The sequence below is a fragment of the Platalea leucorodia genome (genome assembly GCF_965183815.1).
Source record: "Platalea leucorodia genome assembly, chromosome: 15".
NCBI classification, from domain to species: Eukaryota; Metazoa; Chordata; class Aves; order Pelecaniformes; family Threskiornithidae; genus Platalea; species Platalea leucorodia.
Window position 1 is genome coordinate 8,339,757 of NC_138837.1, and position 23,908 is coordinate 8,363,664.

Genomic DNA, 23,908 nt, shown 5'->3' on the forward strand with positions numbered 1-23,908 from the left:
AGAAAACAGGGCCTTAAATACCGTAGTGGGATATGCTGAACACTTGGAAAATCAGCCTCCAAGGTGTTTGTAAAATGTCACCTCAAAGAATTTGCCAAAGCTTACGCAGGAAGGCTGCAGCAGAGATAAATGCCTGAGTGCATCTAGAGATTTAACTGAACAAGCCTGGCAGGAGTGACAGGGTGGAGAGAGATCAATTAAGGAACCCATTAGCATCCCATCTCCTCTCCCACATTTTCTCTCCAGTGCCACAGCCCATGCACCAGAGGGTCCCAAGGTCCGCCCCCCCCAGATGGAGGTTCACCCTGTCTGCCATGTGCTGGGCACAATCCTGCACCAAGCCTGTGGTCTTCTGCCATCACTGGGACCACGTTGGTGGGATGAAAGAGGAACCTGCCCTTCTTCATACTCTGCCTCTCATATCAACCATTTTTTTCCTGTTGCCATACACAGCCGTTCTGGTGAAGAGAGAACAGGCTGTCGTATACAAACAGTTACATGGGTATTCAGCTTCAGCAGGTGAAACTTTCTGAGGGCCACTTGTCCAGTGGCTAAAAGCATCACCAAGTGAGCAGAGAGGAGACTACTCCTCCACAGTCAGCTGCGCTGGGGCTGAGACAAGTAATAAAACTATGTTTCCTTGAGAAAGGTGGGAAGGATGAAAAGCTGATAGCTGTGAGGAAAGCATATACTCTAGATGGAATAAAGCTCTGAGAGAGATGCATGACTGGTGCTGGGAGGGAGGGAGAGGAGACCTGGCAGGTAGGAACACAAAGTTCATTGGCAAGGCACATGTGTGAATGCTGAGACAAATTGCCACATCGGACAAATGATTCCTTTGATTCCTGGATTGCAAACAAGAGAGAGAGGTGCTGGGCAGGTGCAAATCTGCTGACGAGGTGTTGTGTAGGTGTGGTGATTACTGTGCTTATAGGCTTGGCTGGAAAGGGGAAGGACGGACAAGGTAGCTTTCATTCTGCAAAATGCATGAGAAAGATGCATGCAAAAAAAAATAGCGATGAGGTAGGATTGCAGTTTACCTGCATTATTGGAAGATTGATTTCTGATGAAAGGAGTAGAGAAGGGAGGGGAATAAAATTTTATAGATGGCAGGAACGGGGATCAGAGCTTTAAAATGGCAGTTGTGAGTTAGTATTCGTGAAGGGTTGGTTCAAATGTGACTGCAGAGACCAGTGCTAGTTTCTGATTTCCAGTCATCTGTGTTTAAAAAAAAAGGGGGAGAGAGAGAGACCAGCAGACTGGCCTCAGTGAAATTCTACTGGATTTCCCCCAGGGAATCAGAATTGTCCCTGCGTTTCAAGTACCTGGAAGACTTAAAACACTGACAAGGCTGAAAGGTGAGGTGAGGGTCGAAAGGGAGAATGGCTGGCAGGAATAAGCAGATTGTAGACTAGGCTGGATAATTCAGGGATCTGTAATAAAACTGCATGGTGACGGATAGTGAATAAAAGACTATAGGTATATTATGGTTTGCGGAGCACAGGACAGATGTGTCTCTAAGGAGACTGCGATAAGGAGTGGAAGGTAGCAGTGGACCGGGAGCAGCAGCTGTTTTGGGATGCAACAGAACTGTGTGAATAAAGCAGCACCGTAGGAAGACAGTTCAATCCTGATGCTGTCACCGACACGTTATATATGACCTTGGGCAGGTCACTTAGGCTGATATCTTTCAGAAGAGCTTTTTAAATGCATGTGTTTCCATGCACAGGAGCTGAATTTCTTACAGCCAGTGCCGTGGTTCTGAGCCCTCCAGCTCACAGTGTATGTGAACCACTCAGGGAACTCGGCTCCAAGTTTGGCATGAGAAAAAAATCTGGATTTTTTTAAGAATTCAGCAATCCATGTCCTCAGGAAATGTAGCCTCCCCAAAGACTGATATTCAGCAGTACTGAATCTTTACATTTCCAGTGCTGGGCAAGAGCAGCACTGGTTTGCATCTAACTCCCCTCCACCGCGGCAAAATGGCTCGATGTTTAGAAGTCTGGCCTGAATTAATTTCTCTTCTCATTGCCTAAGACCACTAATGAAGTTGGCCTTTTACTGGAATATATAAGGGAAGAATATGTTAATTGTATCTCTTTCCCTCCCTTGCCCATGGATATGGGGCTTTTACTTACACTACATGCACAATGAACTGTGCAAGCGTGCATGTGCACACATACGCACACACACGTGTATTGTGCTTTAAGAAGCCTGAATCAAGACTGCTGGTTCAGTGCAGCATATTAGTCTTTTTTACCAACTTCAGCATTTGCAGTAAATAGCAATTAATGATAAAGCTGCTTACATTAAAAAGAAGAGCAAAAGAGGCTGATAAGTCCTTCCTACCAGTGGATTCTCCTGCAGTGCTTTTCATTACTTTGTTTGTTTTCAAGTTTGAAGATAGAAATTTTGTCCGTGGCATTTTTTTTCTCACTGCTGCTCCTTCAAGGGAGCTCTTCAGAGCCTTGAGACCAGTGAAGTACAGTCCCCAAACCCTTCGTTTTTCAGATAACAGGGACACTCCTTTGATGCTGGGGGCATGACCCTCCCTTGGGTGCCATAATAGAGGTGGACAGAAGGGCTGAGGACAAATACACACTCTGCTGCCCTTGCGCAGCGTTACTGCTTGTCTGCAGACCTCCGTGAATAAGATTTGGAGCTGGGGAAAATCAACAGGAGAGCTGAGATACATTCTGGATTTTATTTTTAGGTGTAATTTTAAAATTCCAGGCTCCTGAAAGGATACGAGGGCTGATTTCCAGCTCAGTATTGCAGTATTTTTGTAGCAAGATGCGCAGGATGCATTTTGCATACCCCATGTGCATGTGCAGAGTGTTTGAGCATGCAGTGTCTTCTGGGACAGTGCTGAAGGACTGTAGAAGATGACAATAAGCCATTGGAGGGTTTGTGCTTGCTCATATTGCCCACAACTGATGTTAATAAAGCAAAATATACCCAGAACTGAGTTTCTTCCTCGTGAAAGCTTGTTCCCTCCTGAAGAAATCCCAAAAGCAAACTAATAAAAATGCAGTGTCTATGGCTAAGGAACCCATGAGCCAAGTTCTTTGACAATGTAGAAACACCCAGAGATATTTAGATGCCTAAATCCTATATATGTGCCTAATTTTCTTTAAATCCACTGGATGCAGGAAGCTAAGCAGGTGATGCTTCCCTAAATACTTCTGGGACTGAGATTGCCCGTGGGTGGTGGTGAGCAGGGTCCTATGCTTGAGAGATCAGACACAGAAATGTATGCCAGACGATGCTTGAGGAGCAGGATCCCCAGCACATGCTGTTCCCATCCCTGCGTGTCTGTATCTCATTCAGAGCGCACTTCGGTGGTTTGAATCAGGGATGGCTGATTGCAGGGAGCTATGCTTTTTTTTTGCTTAATGTCAGATGCACTTGGACATCACACGTTCCAATTTTCTGCAGGGACCTCATGCCTATTTGGTTACATGTTAGAGATAGTGGTGCTTAAAAAAAAAAAAAAGGGGAGAACCAAGAGAAGCAAAAAGAAAGAATTCAGAGAAATAGAGGGAAAAAAGGGATGCTGTGACTGTCTTAAAATAAAACAGCAGTAGATGGCAATTTCTAATGGAAAAAAGTAAATCCAGTCTATCTCAGATTATTTCCTGGGAACTTTTCTCTCATTTTTGATACAAGGATTTGCTCATTTATTTTTCTGTAAATCTAATTATTTTACTTTGAGTTCTCTGTTGAATGCAGGTTTAAACTAGAAGAGAGCAGAGGACTATGAAAGTCATCAGCTTAAGAAACTCACAGAAACTCATCCTTGCCGAGATCTCTCATGTTGTTATGAAGATCTGACAGACAGTTATTGTAATTCCTAGTAGGGATAGGTGAATAATATTTGTGTTTTTTTTTTTTTTTTTTTTTTTTTAATGTTCGTTTGCTTCTGAAACAAAAGTGAAGGTAAAAAATTAATTTTAGCAATTCAAACATAATTGGGGTGGGGAGAAGAATGAAAAGACTTTTTTTATATGTGGGACTAGAAGGGAAGGAGAATAGCAAATCACTTCAAAACTTTAAATTTTGCAGAAATGCATAGCTTTTTTCTCAACTGTATTATTTCACTTTTGTTTGGTTTTTTTTTTCATTTCTTTTTAGATCTGCTTTGTAAACATTTCAATATGAAGATTAAGTTAAGAAATAATGCAGTCATGTACTTTGATTCTTTTAAATTTTTCCCATCCCATTTTTTGATAGTAACTATCTAACAGATTCAACCTGAATTAATAAACATTGTCAGTCAATCCCCAAGCACTCTTTTGTGCCTAATTTTAGTATGTGTTAAAAATAATGTCTCGCATCTTTAGTGCCTATGATTGCAGTTTCCTTTATGCTACACACAGTTAAAGACAATTCATACCTCAAATAACATATACTGAAAGGGTACAGAGCAGTGGGAGATAAAAGGAGAAAATAAAAAGATTTGTCTGAAGTCAGAGTAAATCAGTTGCAGAAGTCACAGCGTAAATCAGTTGCAGAAGCATATAGGGAAGCCTACAGGCTTGACTTTCATTCCCCTGCTCTCTCACTAGACTGCGGATTAATTATAAATCTCGTTCTCACCCATTAGATTTTTCTTGTACTTCTACTCCTGCACTTTCTCATTCACACCTTCAATTCTTTGTTACTCTTCCTTTAATTCGACTTTCCTTACTCTCCATTTTTGCATGCTTTCCTCTTTTCTCCTCCTCTGCTTCTCTTGTAGAAGATTACTAATGAAGTGGCAAGTGTTAATAATGTGTCTTGGCTGTGCCCGCTGCAATGGATAAAGAAGGAGCAATGTGGGTGAAGGAGAAGAGTAGCAAAGAGGGAGGGAAGAAAGTGATCTGAACTGATTTCAGACTCCAGGTGAAGGTGTGCAGGAAGGCAGAGGACCCAACTGCAAGCTCGGAAACCCTCACTCCAATAGGAGCAGAGTTCAAACCGAATGTCTAAGGAGAAGAACATAAGGGTATCTGAAAGGTGGGACCCGTATCCTCAGGGATACAGGGACCAAAAGGAGAGCAAAGACTTACAGGACTGGGAGATGTGTGGGCAAAGGGGAACCAGCAGATTTCTCCTCTTTGCTGTGACAGGACCTCAAACCTGGGTGTCTCGCACTTGATTCATCTGGAGAGTTTGTGCACAGGGACTTCTAGTGCTCAAGTAAAATCAGATGCGGATATGCATATGCAATCAGACAGGGGTTACGGGTGCTCTCCACACACCGGGCATTGCATGCTGGCAGGGATTAGACCGCCATCTGCTTGGTACAATGCACATCACAGGGTTGGTACCTGAATCCGGGATGCTGCTGGAACTCCTGCCGATTTCCTCAAGTCCTGCAGAATAACATTTTTGTCACTGGAGCCTCTGTTGTGTGGGCAAATCTGGACAGACCTTATGGATTTAGGGAGGAGAGGTATTTAAGGGTCAGATAGGGGAAGCAGCTGAAGAATCTGTATTTTGGGCTGATACCTATAGCTCTCTGAGGAATACAGCCCAAGCACACAACAGCTGGTGGGGGGAAACTGTGTTGATGCTGTGGGAACGAAGATGTTGTCTAGCCTGCAATCCAAGCAGGAGGAGGGAGAAAACGTAGACATAAATTAGGAGGAAGCTTCCTTGAGCTGCTTTGGTCCAAGAATATTATACCAAGAATAAAATGTCCAAGAATAGCTGCCTGTCATTGTAAACAGTCACATTAGACATGATAGATCACTTCAGGCTATGTCTGCATGAGCTCAGTAGATTCTAAATACCCTTCTTTCTTTGGAAACTCCTTCCAAGCACCTTTGATTTCACAGGCATAAGCCAGCTAGTTGTATTCCTGTTCTGCATTTTATTTACCACTCACAGAAAATTATTTATCTAGCTAGCTATTTATTATCTAATTCCATGGCTGCAGTTGAGGAAAGTCTGTTTATTCCTTTTCCACAGCAGTGTCTCTTTCTCCGGCAGCTCTGACTAGCTGCTAGGTGCCCTGGGGAATGTTGAAGCAGAATTAATTACTCATGACCAGCGATGGAGGTGTTTTTTCAGATTTGTATTTGGCCAGCTGATTGTACAGGATCTTTCTGGGAGTCAGGCTGTTGAAGAAACAAATGTGACGCCTGCTCTGGATTGCTTTCAGACAGAGTCACTTTGGGAGGCTGCAGAGGCATGTGGGATCTATTAAGTAGTGGGGAAAATCTAGCAGAAGTCAGCTGTGTGCATGCTGGTGGAGGGGACTGCTCTTTCCCTTTGCCAGGACACTGTGCCAATGAAACTGTAAACTACACTTTAGAGTGTCCTGTCCTGTTCCCAGCCTGCAAAGGGGTGAATCGTTCAGCATCCACAAGAAAGCCTTCTGGGCAAAGGCTCATTCTGAATGTCCCCTTTGGAGCAGGAGGAGTTGTGAGGGCACCTGGCACATGCCAAACTGGAATTCACCCCTTCAGCATGCCCATGAGTGATGGCAAGGCTGGCCAACTGCACAGGTTGTGCTGAAGCAGCAGTGTTTGTTTTACAAATAGCTCTGAATTCTTCCAGACCCTCTTCCCTCCCTTTGTAAAGCCTAGTAGAGCATGTGCTATTCTTCCTGGTCAGTGATTTCCTCCTGGCAATAGAGAAAGGTCAAGTGTCCACGCCAATTCTTTTTGATCTGTCAGCAGCCTTCAAATCCTCTGGCAATGAAGGGCTAATGATTTGCAGTATCTGGCATGGATGGGCAATCTCTCCCTGCAGGAGCATTCCTCCTTTCCAGAGACTCCACAGTGTGGCTTGGAGCAATGAAGTATTTCCCTCAAGGACTCTTCCAGGGGGTAATTCAGTGCTCAGTTGTACTGTTGCTGACAGAGGGATGGGGCTGCAATGTTATGGATGTGCTGATGACAAGGAATAAGATCAACTTGCAAGTAAATAATCCACAGTTTTCAAAATTTATCATCCTCAAACATCTTTTTCTGCCTTCAACTTGTTCCATTGTTGCCTAACACAGAAACAAATTGAGGCACTTTGCTCCTTTCCTACCCAAGAGGTGATGCCATGCGTACGGAAATGTTGGCTGGGATGGAGCCATTTGTGTGGTGGGGAGGTGAAAACTTCAGCCTTTAATGGAAGTCTCAGACTACAGCAGTACTCGCTATTAGCAAAAAGCTGTAATCTATAGTGACAGGCCAGCTGGAGCAACGGTAGATAACCAGGCGAATCTGCATGCAGAGGTGCACTTTGAGCAGCTGCATGGGGGAATTCAGATTTCAAACTGCAGTGACTGGTGGTAGAGGCATGTCCCTTTAAGAGGAAAAGCAGACAGAAAAGCCCCCCTTCTACTTTAAATAAACCTCCAAAGATTGGGGATGCTTCTCCTTTTTATTCCCATTACACAAAACGCTATGCTCACCCCTGTGAAGCCCATGTGGTGGTGGGGACTAACCCCTCTCCCCGAGGGGTGCTGACAGCCTTGCAATGGGAAGGAGCAGCCATTACTACCTATTTAAACTTTCTTTTAGCCTGATGATAGGGAGGAGAAGGGAAACGAGGGTGGTCATGCATAGCCATGCTCTGCCTCCCGCTCCATCCACCATCACACACAGCCTTGTATTACAGCCCTGCCTTTGTATATATTGTTCTCTGCACATACATTTAAAATGGACTCTCTGTCCTCTTGCCATTCAGCCCTGCAAACGGGCGCTGGCAGCACTACAGTGCGCAGACCTCGGTACCGAGACCTGCTGCCCTCAATCTCTTATCGAACTGCAGTGAATGCACAGGAGCCGTTGGGGACATTTTCATCCATGAAATGAAGAATCAATAGAGTTGCCTCATTACAGACTCTGCTCTGCGCCGCCGTTCTCTCCTTCCCTTTTGCCACTCGCCTTGCCCTTTTTTTCAACCCACTTTTACCACCACCTACACAGACTTGATGGTGCAAATTCATGGGTAGCAATTCCCCTCTGCTATGCACAGAGGAGCAAACATATGGCTTAAAAGAAGAAAAAAAATATCAGGTAGACTTCCAAGAAGGAGGTGGAATATATCTTTTAAAAGTACATAAGTGGTTTGGAAGCCAAAGGCCCCAGGAGGTCAATGGTATTCAGACTTTTAAATCCCTAATGCTCATGAAAACATTATACACAAATTCCACTCCGGGAAAATCTGTATTTTCTTTTTTTTTTTTTTTTTTAACAAGCAGAGAAGTTGGTTTTCTGATGTGCAGAGGGGACTGGAGCTGTGCTATGCAGTCATTGAGCTGACAGAGCTGCTTGGAAAATGGACATGTTATTTCCTTGGGAAATTCTCGCCTTTTGATTTGTGGTTGTTTTTTTTAAGCTCCAGTTTGAATGTGAACCATGCTCCCACAAAGCTCTTATGGCCTAAGAATTCAAAAGCAATAATAATTTGAGACCATCAATATCTTCTGTTTCTGTGGTGCTGAAGCACTAAAATGCTATGGGAAATATTTAGCATTGTATAATGATAACACATATAATACATAAAACACCATCAAGTATTTTATGCAATATATAGTATATTTTAAACATATATCAATACAATACAGAATATGTAAAAATGTCAAAACAAATTAATTGAAACAACATAAAAATAATGTGTTTATCTCCTCAAAATGAAACATTTCAGTATAACTGAAATGAAGAGAGAAAATCAAAATGATTTGTTTTGACACTTTAAACATAACAAAGTTTGTCAAAATTGACATGTTCCCATGCAACGTTTCGATTTCAGGAGAACTGCGTTTTCCTGCGAAAAACTGTTCTGTCAAAATTTTTTGACCAGCTCTACTTACAGTCTATCTAAACAGACAAGCATCACAGCCAAGACTCTCAAACGCTCCAGGTGGTCAGAAGATGGATTTAGCACAGAGCAGAACAGTCTCAAAGAAGGAAATAAATAAAACTCACAGCTAGAGCTGGCCTTAAACTTGGGTACCAAACTGCTTTAATGTTTGAGATGTTCAGACCTGAGTGGTTTTTGACTTTAATCCTAGCAAGGACTGAGTTCCTTCAGTTTTTAGCAAATCCGTGTTGCAGGATTGGTGTGCTGGTGGAAGAGGCTATTTGTGATGGTGAGATGCCAGTGCATATTCTCAATATCCTCTGAGATTTTTCAGTTCTTGGCATTGGTCGGGGTCTAGCTAGTAGCAGCCCTCTGTGTTTCACAGATTAATACTGGTAAGTATGAGATGGCTTTATTTTCCACACATCCTTCTGTCCCAGTGGAAATCCCAGGCTTGGGGTTTAGGGAATAGGCTGAAATGCAGTGCTGCAGATAGATTGGCTCTGGGATTCAAGGCTGGTGAGAACAGCTTTGGCTAGGAGTTATCCCACCTTCATGATACACAGATTTAAAATCTTCTCATTATATAAATGCAGTTTCAGGTTAATTTGAGCTTCTAATTTAATATGCTGTTCCAAATTAAGAGTTAATATGGTATTTGATTATCTTTTTGCAATGAGATCCAACACAAGGCTCATTGACTTCAATAGACCTTCCAGCAGAACCTGCAACTGCAGAGCCTGCATAGATGCATGCTTAGAGCAGGAGACTTACACTCAAGATTTCTGGTTTCTTTTTCAGAAGCTGCCAATAAAATCGTGTTATTTGGGGCTATCACACTTTCTAGCTCACATTTCTACCTTGAATTTAAGCTCTTGTGCATTAATGTGCATATAATTTACCCTATATGGGGAGGCAGGGCAGTAGAAACACTGAACCTGAGTGTTTTCAGCCTCAGACCAGTGTCCTATGCGCTAAAGGAATCTGTCCTAAATACTTAAATCAGCGATTTGTTTAACACATCTCTCCGTCACCGGGCAGCATCCATCAGGTAGTAGCAGGGATATCAAGCCCACGTCAGTGACCAGTTATCCTCACCCTGGTTCTGGTTACAGCTCTGTCCCTCTGCAGAAGCTGAGCCATGCCGTCCTTGTGAGGTTTCACCTTGTCTCTGGAGTGGCCTGGAGGGACTGTTGCACAAGGATCTAAGGCAGTGGCTGCAGGAGCTGGTGTGGCTAAATGCACAGGGAGATTTTTATGGCCACAGCAAATTCTTCATCCGCTCAGTGTGATAAGAGATGCGGATCTGCCCGGGGCCAGAATTTGCAGCTGCCATCAACTCGGGGTCCCTTTTCCCTCCCCTCTTCAGCTGCCCCTGGTTCCCTTGGCTTCATCCAGCTTGAATGGTGGCAGAACCTGGTGCCCATAGGAAGCGCAGAGTTAAATGGTGCTTTTCATCCTGGCAGGAAGGGCTGTCATTATCCAAGCAGCAGGAGATGTACCAGGAGAAGCAATGGTCTATGGATTTTAACCCCTTCTGCTCCCCCAGTAAGGGCTGAGGAACACAAAAGACCCAAGTCAAGAGCTAAGCTTCTTTCTGAGGGATAAGAAAAACAGGATGATATATCCTTTGCAAGGTTCATTAGGTAACCTCAGTTTCCTAGCATACCAAAACAAGCAGTGTTAGCTTGCATTTCCCAAACCCCATGTAGCGTGATCACTCCATGTGGCTGTGGTGGTAAACTCCCTGCCCAAGAATGAACTTCAGAACAACAAAAATATTGCAAAGAATGTCGGGTGTGGGATAACAGTTGACCTTTTGGATTGAACATTACATTATTGCTCTTCAGGGCAGTTTTGGCATTGATTGTTTTTCCTTCAAGCTCTCTGCTTACAGGTCCAAATTGTTGCAATGGAATATAATAGAAAGGCAAGACTGGCACACAGAATAGAACAGGCATGAAAGCAAAAACCAGGGTTTCTGGACTCTGACACAGGCCTCTTTGAACTTAGTTTTCAGATTACTCTCCTTCTCAAATTTCCAGTAAAAATTGTAGGGAATTGTATGGTTTTTGTTCAGTTTATTGTGTATGGTTTGCAGGTGTTTCTTGTTCCAAAATGCAAGAAAAGTATTAAATGAATTTGGACATTTCCTTTTATGCATAAATTACAAAATTTATTTTGGCTCAGTCAAAACATACTGTTTAAGAAAACACTTCATTTTGATTTTTAATGTATATTACTCAACATGTAATGAAAAACAAAACACAATCTTGAACCGATTCTTTCCAAACAGAACACTCGACACATTCTGTTCCGAAGAAAAGCTGACTTTATCAAAATGATTTTTTTTTCCCTTAAATCAACAAATTTCTACAAAGTGTTTTGCCTCTGATGAATTGGCATTTTTCTGACATAAAATGAGCAATCCAAAAAAATTCAAAGCAGCTCTGTGGCAAGTCTTAGCTAATTCTGGAATAGTAGCATGAAGGTGCGTAGGAAGGGTACTGCAAGGAGATGTAGCATTGAGCTGAGACTTAAGAAATTTGGGTTGAATTCCTGAAGCAGTTATAAAATGATCTGGGACAAGCCATTACTCTACCCCTTGTCTCAATTCCTATTCTACAGAATGGGAAAAACAGCATTTCCTGATCTCCTAAAGCTACTGCAAGGATAAAAGCCTATTAACACTTAGGAGATTACTGGACTTTGATATGAGGTGTACAAACACTGAGGAAGACAGAACTGCATTTTTGTGTAACTTAGAATGAAATTATGGGGAAGTGGACTAGCTTGGACAATAATGTAATAATAGTAGGAATAATTTCAAGTTCAGAGCAGTATTTAATAGAAATCACTGCTCACCATCCACCATATTTTTTTTTAATAAGCAGCTCAGAAAAGTGCAATTTATCATTATTATTATCATCTATATTCATTCTATCTCTGCCACTTCACAAATGAGAGGAGTTCCTCACAAACATCGACAAAGCTAGCTCATTATCCAGCCTCCCTATTTATAACTCTCATTTGTGACAATAGCTATCAAAATCTTGCCAACAGTAGGGCTGCTGGTGTGCTGACACCACTGCTCCACAGCCCGCTGAGCGGTATTATCTCACTGTTCCCTTGCATTCCCCCATCTGTCCCTGGCCATCTGGTGTCCTTGGTCTTCTAATTAGATTGTAAGCTTTTTGGGGCACGGACCGTCTTTCTGGTTTCTGTTTGTACAGCACCTAGCACAATACCGTTCCACTCTCAGATTTGGCAGGACTGTCTTCAAAATGTGAGTCTTCACCACATATCTGTGCGCACCTGCAGAAGATCCTTTTAATTCAGTTCTCAGTCTACTGAGCACTGTTAGATGGAGCCCCTTTCTAAGTAGAGCCCTGAACCAAGTGTCTGTGGATCCTGGATTTCAGAGCGGTGGCTTTGGCATCTTGGCTAGTAGATTTATGATGAGGACTAATGGAGTTTAATTCCCTCTGTCCAGCACCACCTGATATTGTGACTTGATGGAGGTTGCACGCCTGCCACAGTTCTTCAGTATCAAGCTGCTTCTCCTCCTCATCATAATAACACCAGTAGTTTATAATTAGCTGAAGTGCAGGGACAAACAATCTGAAAACAGGTACCTTGTTGTTACCAGTGTGATTCTCACTTCACTATAGGCAGGGAGTAATTAGAGTTTCTGCACAAAACCTGCTCCCTTTAGGCTGCTGGTTGAACTGCATTAATAAGGAAGGATTTGTAGGGTGGTTTTGGTTCACTGAATATTCTGACAAGTTGTAAGCAAAGTGTTGACAAACTGAAAAGAAAAAACCTTTTCTCCTCTAAGTCATTTGGGGTCAAAAGAAATATTTTTATCACTGTTCTCTCTTAGGAGGCTGGAAAGACAAATCAAAAGGAGAAAAAGAAAAAGCTCTAGTAGTTTCAAATGGAGATTTGGAAATGTTTCCCCTTGGTGCTCTCGTGACCGAAACGCTGACATCTCCCAATCATTATTTTTTTCAGCATGAACAATTTGGCAAAAGTGAAGTGAATTCATGGACTGTGTGGGTATTTTTGGAGAGGTATTTCTCATCGTCTCTCCTTGGTTTTCCTTACCCAAAAATATTTCAGCTGATGAATATCCCTCAGGTCTAATCACTCATGCATATTTTAAACTGAAATGGTTAAAGAATAAGTGCAAATTTAGACACTGATCAGTGCAGAATTACCAAGGTTTGGGGAGGGATTCACCCATCACTGCCTGAAATGGAGAAAACCCACTTCCATAAAGAAATAGCTTTGCAATCATTTGGGATTTTAGGATGTTGCATGCCAGAGTCATCCAGAAAGTCAGAGCCACTGCTGAATTGCAGCTTCATCCCTGACTCTAGTCAGATATCAGCCTCTGTAATTTGAACTATAAGGACATCTAGGGCAGAAATGGCCAAATTCTGTTTTCCCAGGGCTCAGGTTTATCCACAGAAGTTCATATGACTTAACAACCCTGACAGACTGGATTCCCCTTCCCTTTCCATCCATGTTCCCTGTTTTCCCCTGGCCTTGACACACAAAAGATGTCCTCAGCTTGGTTGGGTTGCTGGCCAGCATTTCCAAAGGAGAGCTAAAGCTGCTTCATGGGCGGTAACTGCCTTCCAGCACTTTCATGAGCCATCTCTGAATTAGGTGCAGGACACCCAGTGACTTAACACGAGTTAAATCCTGAAAGTGTAGGGCAGTAGTTACCTCTCTAGCAGAAATGTGAGTGTACAGTTAACTTAAAGCAGGGATAGTTGAATAAAATCTAGGAGAGTGTCTCCCATACTTAAAATTAAGGATACACTTAAGCTGTTTGCTGAAATGAGGTCAGACGTTCGTCACTTTACAGGGTCAAGCTCTAAACTAACATAAGCTGTTTCATCTCTCCCTTGACAGTTTAGTCTTTTACTAATTTATCAGCATCCTAAAGCAGCGTGTGAAGTTGCTGCAGAACAGAAGTGTTTCAGATACAAATAGCAATTGTTAGCCTCTTCCCTCTGGTAAATGGCAGCAGGCAGAAACCTCTCTCAACCTGCCAAGAACCAAATGTGGGACACAAGAAAGAATTATTGGTGCATGAAGCTTAAAGAGATAGGGGACTTATTTCTTTATTGCAAATAATGTGTTCAGTAATTTCTCTTTCCTGAGTCTGCATTTCTGATGGAAATAGTTTACAACAACGAACATAAGAAAACAGAAGGGGTGTGTGCAAGATCAATTTGAATCTAATAGAAAGGATAAATGAAAGGTACAGGGGTTAGAAGAAAGGTAGAAAATCCCAGGAGGCAGAGGAGTAGTGGAGTGTTTACAGCAAGCGATGGAGCATCAGAGCTCCTGCATTCTGCCTTCCCATTTATAGCAATGATCTGGGGCTACACAGCCTCCCTCATATGAAACAGACCTTGCAATATCATTTTGTGCAAAATCTGTCATTCTGAGCTACCCCACTGTATAAAAATTACCTTTTAAGTGGCTAAGCAGACACACAGCTTTATCCCTTTCTTCTTATTTCAAGAAACAATAGGAGTAACAGCACTTGCCTGCCTTACTAGAGTGCTGAGAGCTTTAATTAATGTCTCTAATTCAATTTGAACTCCTTGGATAAAAGGCACTGCCTTGTGACAGCAAAGGTATTGCCTAAAATAGAATATAATTAACACACAGATATCAATCACGATGAAATTAAGTGTACATTCAAATACAACTTGCACTTTACAGAAAGTACTTGCCTATTTTTCCTCCAAGAATCCTGAAGAGTCATAAGACAAGGAACATTTAATGTTCCAGGCTGACTTCAGCTTAGAATAAGGCCATCTTAAACTGCCTAGCAAACTAAAAGGCATTGTAACAGAAATCTCCGTTTGCACTGATGGATGTGCCTTCATGACGGACAGTGCTGGAAACTGACAGTAACGTGACTCAGAATCGGTATATCTAGCATTTTCTTCTCCCAGTACTTATTTACTGTGAACTCTAGCCTATGCCCTAGCTCACCCACCTATCGTGTTTATTAACACATGTGACAATTGCATGATCATATTTGTTGACATGAATCAGAAGGACCCAGATCACTACATTGCTCTGTAGTGCTCCTGAGTGGAAATGGGCTTTGTAGCTTGGACTTTTTTTAGCTGCTGCATTAAAAAGCTTGCTGACACCTTGAGATGGTTGTCATTCATTGCTTATAGGACAGGAACACCTAGTGAGCCATGTGGGCAGCAGGACTGCATTTTGCTAGGTGCTATACCCAGATGATGGCCTCTCCAACAAGTTCATGGTCCAAGCAGTCAAACAAATACTATTGTGTCTCCATGCTGATAATTGGAAAGTGAGGCAAAAAAAGCATGTAAGGGCACTGCCCAGGATCATAGAGGGTGTCTGGGGCAGAATTGAGCAGAATGCTGGATTCCTGGATCAAAACCCAGTGTCTGACTCCCCCAAGCCTCCCCTTTAGTGCAGAGATTGCTTTTGTGCCAGATTTAGCTTTTAGTTGGTCTTGGGTCTCCTACCCAAGGGCTATATACTTGGAGACATTGCCTGCCTGCCCCTTCTTCCTCTGTCCCTTTTACAAAATCCCCAGAACATATCTTACATCAGTGGAGCCTCATAAAGACGCCTAACAAATTAATTTCAGATTCAAACTTGTTAGGAGTTAGATAGAATGCACTTCACAATATTGCCTTAGACACAAAATAATCCCACTTTAGTAAGCTTTATAGCTTCCATGGGGACCAGCCCTGTGGTGTGTGTTAATGTTTAATGCGAAACACAATCTCTACAGCAGCTACAGGGGGGAAAAAGATACTACTAAAAAATTAAAGTTGATGGTGTGATAGTTGTCTAGACCCAAATGCACTCTACCATCCTCCATTGCCTCAGGCACCATTCCCTGCTCTCAGCACTGAAACCCACAGCCAGCTACCAGACTGGAGATGTGTCCATTTCTTCTAGTGATCTGAAGGCATGTTCTCCCCATTTCTTAACTCTTGGTTAAGACCCATCACAACTCTAATCAACATGACTCTAACTTTGACCTAAAAGGAAAAGAAGGGAGGATGAAGAGGTGTGTGGGGGGAATTAGTGAATATCTCCTCTCTTTTATAAGCTGATATTTCCCCAATGTATGATGCTCGCGTGTGGGAGGACACACTGGGATTTCTCTGAAACCCATTTCTTTTGGCTCTTCTCATATCTAAGTTCACACTTGCACTGTGCTGGGAACTGGAAGTGAGCTATCACTCCACTTTGGTATGTAAAAGCTCCCTTCCTCTCTTTGCAATAGAAATTCAATAGAAAGTGAAATGTTTAAAGGAAAACTGATCCAGGCTGGCTGATGAAGGAAGTAGTTATGGATGAGTTTAATGAACAGACAACAAAGCGAGTTTGGACAATGTGTACAGAACACCTGATTGTTATCAGGAGCAAATCTGCATACCCGTCTAATGGCAAATACGCTGAGTTTGCAGCTGCTTACTGTGATGGGACGCTGTAGATCTGCAAAGAGCAGCAAGGCAGAGAAGCAGCCTGGATGGAGAAGCAGGAGAAAAGAACTCCTGAACTGGAATTTGGAAATGCCAAGGGTGGGATGTAGCTGGGAGCATTTCCCAGTAATCACCTTGGGTTCATGACTACTGCATGTGGAAGCAGAGCCGTACTGTAGGTCACTTGGAATATACTGTATTCCCCTCAATGTGGGGCTAGAAACTCCCCAAACCTCAGTTTTGTAAGGTAAAGTAGAAACACTCCTTTCTGAGAAGCAAGGGACTACAGCACTGGGAACTGCCACATTTATGGGTGAAGTAGGAGTCAGTGCTAAAGGCTAATATTAAACACATGCCTCGAGAACAGGAACAACCTCCTCAGGCAGGAGCTACAGGTACCATGAGGTTTAATAACAGTAATATTCTATCTGCAATTGGAAAGAAGTTTACATGTGCCCAACAGAAAAAGTGAACATTTGTTGACTTTCCCATACTTAATTTTTTTCATTTCTTCATGTAATGCAACAGCTGACTGTCATTTTTAATGAGACTTACACAACTCCATTTTGTCAAGTGCTGCTGAGCTCACTGCAGCTCCACAAACACATGCTGTGCACACGTGCAGGCTCCCACACACTCTGGCGCGCACACACACTCAGCACTTGTGCTCCCCGTCGTACTCCCAGGTTCAATCTGCCTGCGCAGGAGACATGCACGCTCACTGCCATGGGCTACAGCTTTGCCGTGCTCCTGGTGAAAGCTCCTGGAGCTGAGGATATGGCCACATCAGCCGCAAATGCTGATGTCCTCTGATCTATACTATGCTGCTCACTGCAGCCAAGATCTCACATTCACATGCAGTGCTGCAACTGTGCGTGGCACCCTTAGCACACCTCGGTTTGGCCTCTCCTACACTCTTAGCAAAACCTTTTCTCTCTGGGAATTACAGACTTTGAGAGTGCTTATGGTGGACTCAGACTCGAAACCAGAAGGGTTTCTGGAGATGTACAAATAAGCCTGACACTAAATCTCACTGTAGCAGAGCTCTGCATAGCCTAATTTCTCCTGCTTTAAAGAGTAGCTACAGTCTCTCTGCACTATATTCTGCAGACATAGGTGGGTAGTGCCTGTCCTGAGGACAACTTTTGGCCAGGTTTGTGCTCCCAGAGGGGGGGATGCAGCCTCGAGATTGCTCTGCCTACCCAGGCATGCCCTCTGTGTTGGCACATCCTCCACAAAACTCAGCAAGGCAGCCAGATGGACAGGAGGTGGGCAGGAGGAACACATCCTGCGTATGGAGAGGACTTTTTTAGAGCAGCATCAGCAACTCCCAGTGATGAGGAGCACAATCCAACACATTGGGCTGCTGTTGTAGCTGTGTTGTGGTTAGGTAGCAGAATGGGAGGGGGTCCACACCAGGCGTAGGTTGACAGCTAAGCAAGCCGCTCACCTTCCACCAATGGAGCACACGGCTTCATTCAGAGAGGGGCATCGCGCCAACAGCATGACTGCGGAGGTGGATGATCTAATGGCTGAAATGCTGGAAATAGGAGTCAGGAGGCAAGGGCTCTCTTCCAGCTGTATCTGTGGCATGCTGTGTAACCTTTGGCAAGGCATTTCACCCCTCTGTTTCCCTTCCCACTCATCATATGTCTTGTCTGTTTAGCTGTTAAACACATCAGGGAGAGGAGCTGGCTCGTAGCAGGGCTGTCCGCAGCCATCGTTTGATTGGGGGTGCAGCAGGACAGCCACTCTCCTATCATGTGAGTGACTGTGTGCCCTGCACCAGGTGGCGTGAAGCATCCCCTTAAGGTCCCTAGTAAATCTCCAACACTGAATATGCATGTTCAGTATGTCGCCCCGCAGAGCCTTGATCTTGGGAAGAGCCTCGAGGTCCTATCATAATCGAAATAGTAACAGACCTTTTCCCCCTCCACCAGACACACACCTCCCAAACACCCAGGCAGGAAAACAGGTTGAGGTGATTTTGATCTTTCAAAGTTTGGCAGGATTTCATAGTTATGTGTGTCTCTGTGTGTGTGTATGTGTCTGTGTCTGTGTGTCTGCACGTGCTCGTCACTGAAGCCTGGGTAATTATTTTGTTTTATTTCTTTTTTGGCAACACTTTAAAGTAAAATCTGGGTCTTTATAGATTGCTCAGGTTGCATGGAGTATGGATTACAGATCATCAGAGAGACATGAAAGCAGAAGACACGTTTCTCTGGCACAGCATTAAAGGGACACTAACAGGGTAATTGTAGCCTAGAGTGCAGCCACCTTCTGCGCCCAGCCTTCACTCGCCTTTGCAGCACTGCAGAGAACTTCACGAGGGAAATGATGGAAAAGCTGGGGTGAGGATGTCTCAGGTCAGGACCTGGTTATTTCAAAGGTGATATATGCTCAGGAGGTTAAAGACACCACTTAGGTACATGAATAAAACACTGCCAAATACTCTAAGCTGTAACACAGGACGATTGAAGTCTTTTAAAACTTGATTTTTTATGTCTATTTTCACCCTGAGAGATGGTTGTCAAAGGATCAAAACAATTCCCATTTTAAAACTCTCTCTTTCTCTCCCTCCTCCCTCTCCTCCCCTGTATTTCTCTCTCTCTCTTTCCTTCCTCCTCTTCCCTCTCTTTTTCAACAGGACTCCACAGAATGGAGCAAGAATGAGAGGAAAAAGGCAGACAGAAAAGCATGAACTGGAGGCTTGTTGAGTTCCTCTACCTCCTGTTTATATGGGACCATATACTAGTACAGCCCTCCCACCAGGACGCAGCTGCTACCAACCAACATGTCTCCAAGGAATTTGATTGGCTTATTTCAGACAGGGGGCCTTTCCACCACTCACGGAGCTACTTATCCTTTGTGGAAAGACATCGTCAAGGATTTACAACCAGATATAAAATATACAGGTACGTTGGTTTCCTACAGCACCTGTAGCTTGGATAAGTTGTTAGGTGGTGGGAACTCAAACAGTTCCCATGGGCTCAAGGCTCGCAGTGAATGGGCAGATGCATCATTGTTCCCGTTCCACCTGGAAATGCTTCTTTGGTTCTTCATGGTCCTCAGCTGGCAATGCAAATTGCTTCAAAGACTCAGATGTAACGATAGTGAGATGAAGGCACTGCGGGACCGTGGTAATGTGCACAACATAGATCAAGATAAAAAGGGACCAAGAGTCTGGGTGTACTTCATTTGCAGCAACAGATAAGTTCATAGGCAGGTTCACGGGAATGTTTTTGAAATCAATGTACCTACGGGCAGACCAAGCCTCCATACCAAATTCATACATGTGAACTGCCAATAGCTTAAGGTTCACATGGGCAAGAACAGACATAAAGATGTCAAGACACACATCAGTACTGCAGTTCTCATACTGCTGTGCATGAGCCTTAGCTGTGTACTGCCTATCACAGACCTTTGCAGATTATCTCCATGTGTGAGTTGGACTTGCTCCCAGAACTGTGATCTTGGTTTAAAAGTCTTCCAATTAAAAAATAGAGAGAATAGGCAGAATTTGGATTTTCCTTTGCCTTCTAGATTTTGAAGCCTTTGTTGTTGCCTGTTTCGAGCTCTTCTTGCCAGCTGCGATATCCAGAAACACACTTTTCTTTTTTCATTTTAACATGAAAAGCTGGGGTGCTCATATGAGCCTCCTATTAAAGCAGCAAATGGTTTGGAGTGAGGGGGAATAAGCCAGCAAGTGTCATGAGATTTGCTCTAAAACCCAAAGAGACTGCAAAACTCTCATAGACATGTGTGCATTTACATAATTATATAGTCCTGTTGTGTTTCAGAAAGACACTTGCAAACATAACCATGTAAACTAGTAGGTAGGAAAGTACTAGTGAATAGCCTACTGGCAACATGCACGCAGATAACACATACACGGCAACTGGGGGAGGGGGGAGCAGGGAAACCACATGTGTGCAGCCAGTGTTCTCCCATGGGCAGAGAGCCAAAAGCACTTGCAGAGTAACAACGACGTGCGAGACATCGTCTGTGTGTGGGGAAGAAAAATGAGCTGTGCCTGTCCCATGGCCTCCAGGGAGTGCAGCATCCCCTCCCCTCGCACTAACCCGCAGGGCACGGCCAGGTTAGCATGGGTTGAATTTATTGTCCTGGCTTGTCCTCTTCATTCAGAACAGCTCAGGGGGGAAGAAAACCCCAGCAACTAGAAATTATGCTGCCAAGCTTCCACTATGGACATCTCAGCTTCTTTACTTGCACAGAGGAGCAGAGAAAACATGCCTTTTTCAAGAAGACTTTCTCCCTGTTTGTGGATATCCCCAGCTCTCTGCCTGCCCTGCCTGACAACATACACTCTGATCGAGACTGCAAATCTTTGCCCCATGCAATGCCCCTGGCAGTGGCTCTGCCCTTTGCTAAAAAGCTATTCAGCCCTGAATGCTACCGCAGCAGTCTACAGGGGCTGTAGTGGGAGAGAAACGCACGCAATGTATGTGTTCAGACACATCTAAGAACTGTCACTGTAGGTCAGGGCAGAGATCCATCAAGCCTGGGATCCTGTCTCTAAGAATCAAGGAGAGACAGGTCTGGAAGGACCTTGAGAGGTCATTTAATCCATGCCTCTTCCCCAAGGCAGACTCAGACATACCCGTGTCACATCTGACAGAGGTTTGTGGGCAACCTCTCCTGAAAGGTTTCCTGTGATGGGGAATTCACACCCAGAGCAGGCAGCCTGCACCGTGGCTTTGCTGTTCCAACCTTTATAAAGGAGCTAAAATCTTGCTTGTATGTGAAGCCTCCAATTTCTAGTTTTATCTGCTAAGGGATGAGGAGCAAATTCCGCTTTGGTTTGTAGGAAACTGCTAAGAATTTGAAGGCTTATCTTGGTTCAGGATTAACTCTATACATGAGAAGTGGAAAGGGATCTGTTTTTCTCCATGGATCTTTGATGGATATTGCCAAAGCGCTTATGAAAGACACTTCTAGCATGGGGAGAACAATGTCCTCCTTCTTCCAACATGGGAGGGAATGGGCAGCAGCATTCTGCATGCACAGGAGGCTCATGGGTGTGGGGGGGTGTCTGAGAAGGGTCTTGCAGCTGGTCACAATGCTGGAGAAGTCATTCACACAAGAAACTGGAGGTGAGACAGAGTCCGGTGGAAATAGTTAGGTAGAGAGTTCAGAGAGACGTGGGAAGACTGCAAGGGCACCTAGGGATGCATCTCGTGGCCAAATACCATGCACTAACCTGAAGGAGGGAGCTGAGGGCTTGGGGAAATCCAGCCATGTGTGTCAAGCTTTGAGCTGCTGGGAGTTGAGCGCTTTGGAAACGCACTCTCTGGGACTAACTTTTGGTTCAACTGCAGTCAGCTGAGGAGGAGGGGAAAACCTCATGTGCTTCAGCACAGCAGATGGAGCCATTAGGTAGTAGACTGGCTAGACGTTAGAGGGTTGTTTGTTTTTAATATCTGACCCTGTTGGCAGAACTGGTCACTTAAAAATTGGGCCCATGCATATTTTAAGGAGTGTCAAAATCAGTCTAGCTACAGTGAATCAGTGGAACCACAGCCAATTCTAGCAGTTAAGAGCTGGACTCTGAGCACACACACCCTCCAGAACATATCATTTTCCTGAAACCCACAGGGGTAAAATCTCATTTTGTGGGCTCCTTAAATTGACTTCAAGAATCTGTAAAGCTGTTGGGATTTTGTCAACTGTTTAATTCCAACATAGAAGCCTCTTTCCTCCCAAATGATGTCTCTCAATTGCTCTTTGCACTAGACTAGCCCAAGGGAGGCACATATTCTACATTAAGAATATTGCTCCTTTCCTTAGAAAAGTGGCTGATTTGGAGCATGGGAATTTTCTGTGTAGTCTTCTCTTTCAATGTTCCTTTTCTCCCATACTTTTTTTAGTTGACTGGTTTGTTCCTTGTCCCTCAGTCAGACAGTTCCTTGGGGCACTTGTGATTTTGTTGAATGAGGTTTAACCTGACCACTGCTCTTCTCCTAAGGCCAATAGCAGCAGACCTCAAACCAGCCACAGCAACCAAGGATTCGGAGTGGATGTGAAATCAGGCGAGAGGACCTCACCCGTCCCTAATTGAAACACTGTCACCTGTTTAGTGGTGATTTCCCCAGTGTCTTGCTGTGTGGGAGCATGGACACAGTGCATTAGGACCGTGTCATTTACACTGAAAACGCAAAGAGATAAAGCCACTCTACAGCTATATAGCAGCACAAGGCGAAATGCAGCATTTTCTCATTTTTACAGGTGATGTTAAATAGGAAGCAGCACCAGACTAAAACATGTAACACTCCTCCTTCCATCACAGCTGAAGTCCAGAAGTCTGTCAGCAGCAAAGAGCCTGTTTTAGTGAGCAAGGCTATTTTATACACAGCATAAACAGAATCGCTGTAGAACAGCATAGCTGCTGATATCTCTTCATAGGATGCCTGAATCCCAATCTACCATCCTAGCACAGAAAGGCAGTTTGCTGTTACAGTCTCCAAAGGCTCATTCCCTCCTTCTGGGTATTGCATTTTAGCAGATTTTAGGCCTCTTTCTCACAAAACTTGAACCACTGATTTTCCTGGTAACCTCAGTCAAGGTTTGCACCTTGCATGAGATAGTAGTAAGAAAGCAAGCAAAGTGGGAGATGTTTTATATTAAATCATGGACAGTAGGGGTAGATACAATTGCATTAAGGAAGCACATTAATCAGCATCAATTCATACTAATAAGGCTGGCTTAGGGGGGCCTCTGGCAGGAAAATGCTGCTTTGATCATTATCTGTGCACTCTGATGCTAATGCAGATAGGATGGCAGACGCTGAGAGTGTTTTGTGGGATGTCTGAATATTCATTATCACTATCCTTGTTGTTGTTCCTAGTCATGAGAGCCTTGGGTACTAGGTACTGCACGAAGGCTGGAAAACAGATGAAGCTCAGCTTGGCTTTGGGACTAGGGCACTGCTCAGACCGGAAAACATTCCTGTCACCACAAGAGAGTAGTTAACATCTTCAGTCCACTTCTTTGAAGTATATTGTTGTGTTGTCCTTTTTTCTTCTCCCAGAAACTGATTATTTAGCTATAAGGCAAAGGAAAAGAAACAGTAGACTGAGCACTTGAGTACACTATGCAAATAGCCAGGCAGAAGCACTGAAACAGAGGCATTTCACTAATGATGCTGCTCAGTTTAAGCAAGTTCTAGAAAAATGAATCTTTTCTAGAAAAAATGAGGCTTTGTTGTTCAATGCCAGAAGTGAGACACAGGAGGCAAAGAGGGAAGTGGTAAGATGGTCTCATCCAGTCAGAAAGACAGGCTGCCACTGCCAGTTTTCCTACAGCAAAGCAGAGACAGGACACGCCACCTTGGAAAGAGGGACTCACAGTTAGACTGGCAGAGAGGTAATGCAAGCAGTATCTATATTTTTGCCCCAGGCTCATGGTGTGACCGTGGGTAAGCTCACTTCTCTGTGCCTTGTTTCCCTCCCTGCCCCCCCGAGAATGGGAGATGACAGCGTTTGTCTGCTCTGCGTTGCTGGGCAGACTTAATTAAATGCTGGAAGGTGTTTGTACGTAAAGGATGACAGCAATATAAAATGGATGATCACATGGGGCTGGAAGGGGAATGT

At 43.9% G+C, this 23,908-nt stretch overlaps 1 protein-coding gene across 1 annotated transcript in view; it reads left to right on the plus strand.

Moving 5' to 3' along the window:
- Positions 1-18,995: 18,995 nt before the first annotated feature.
- Positions 18,996-23,908, plus strand: part of BRINP1 (BMP/retinoic acid inducible neural specific 1) — a gene marked incomplete at both ends in the record, with an annotated part of 59,005 nt that continues 54,092 nt past the window's right edge. The window contains one exon of the mRNA XM_082327813.1: positions 18,996-19,213. Coding sequence (XP_082183939.1) covers positions 18,996-19,213 — 218 coding nt within the window. The remainder of the gene's footprint in view (positions 19,214-23,908) is intronic.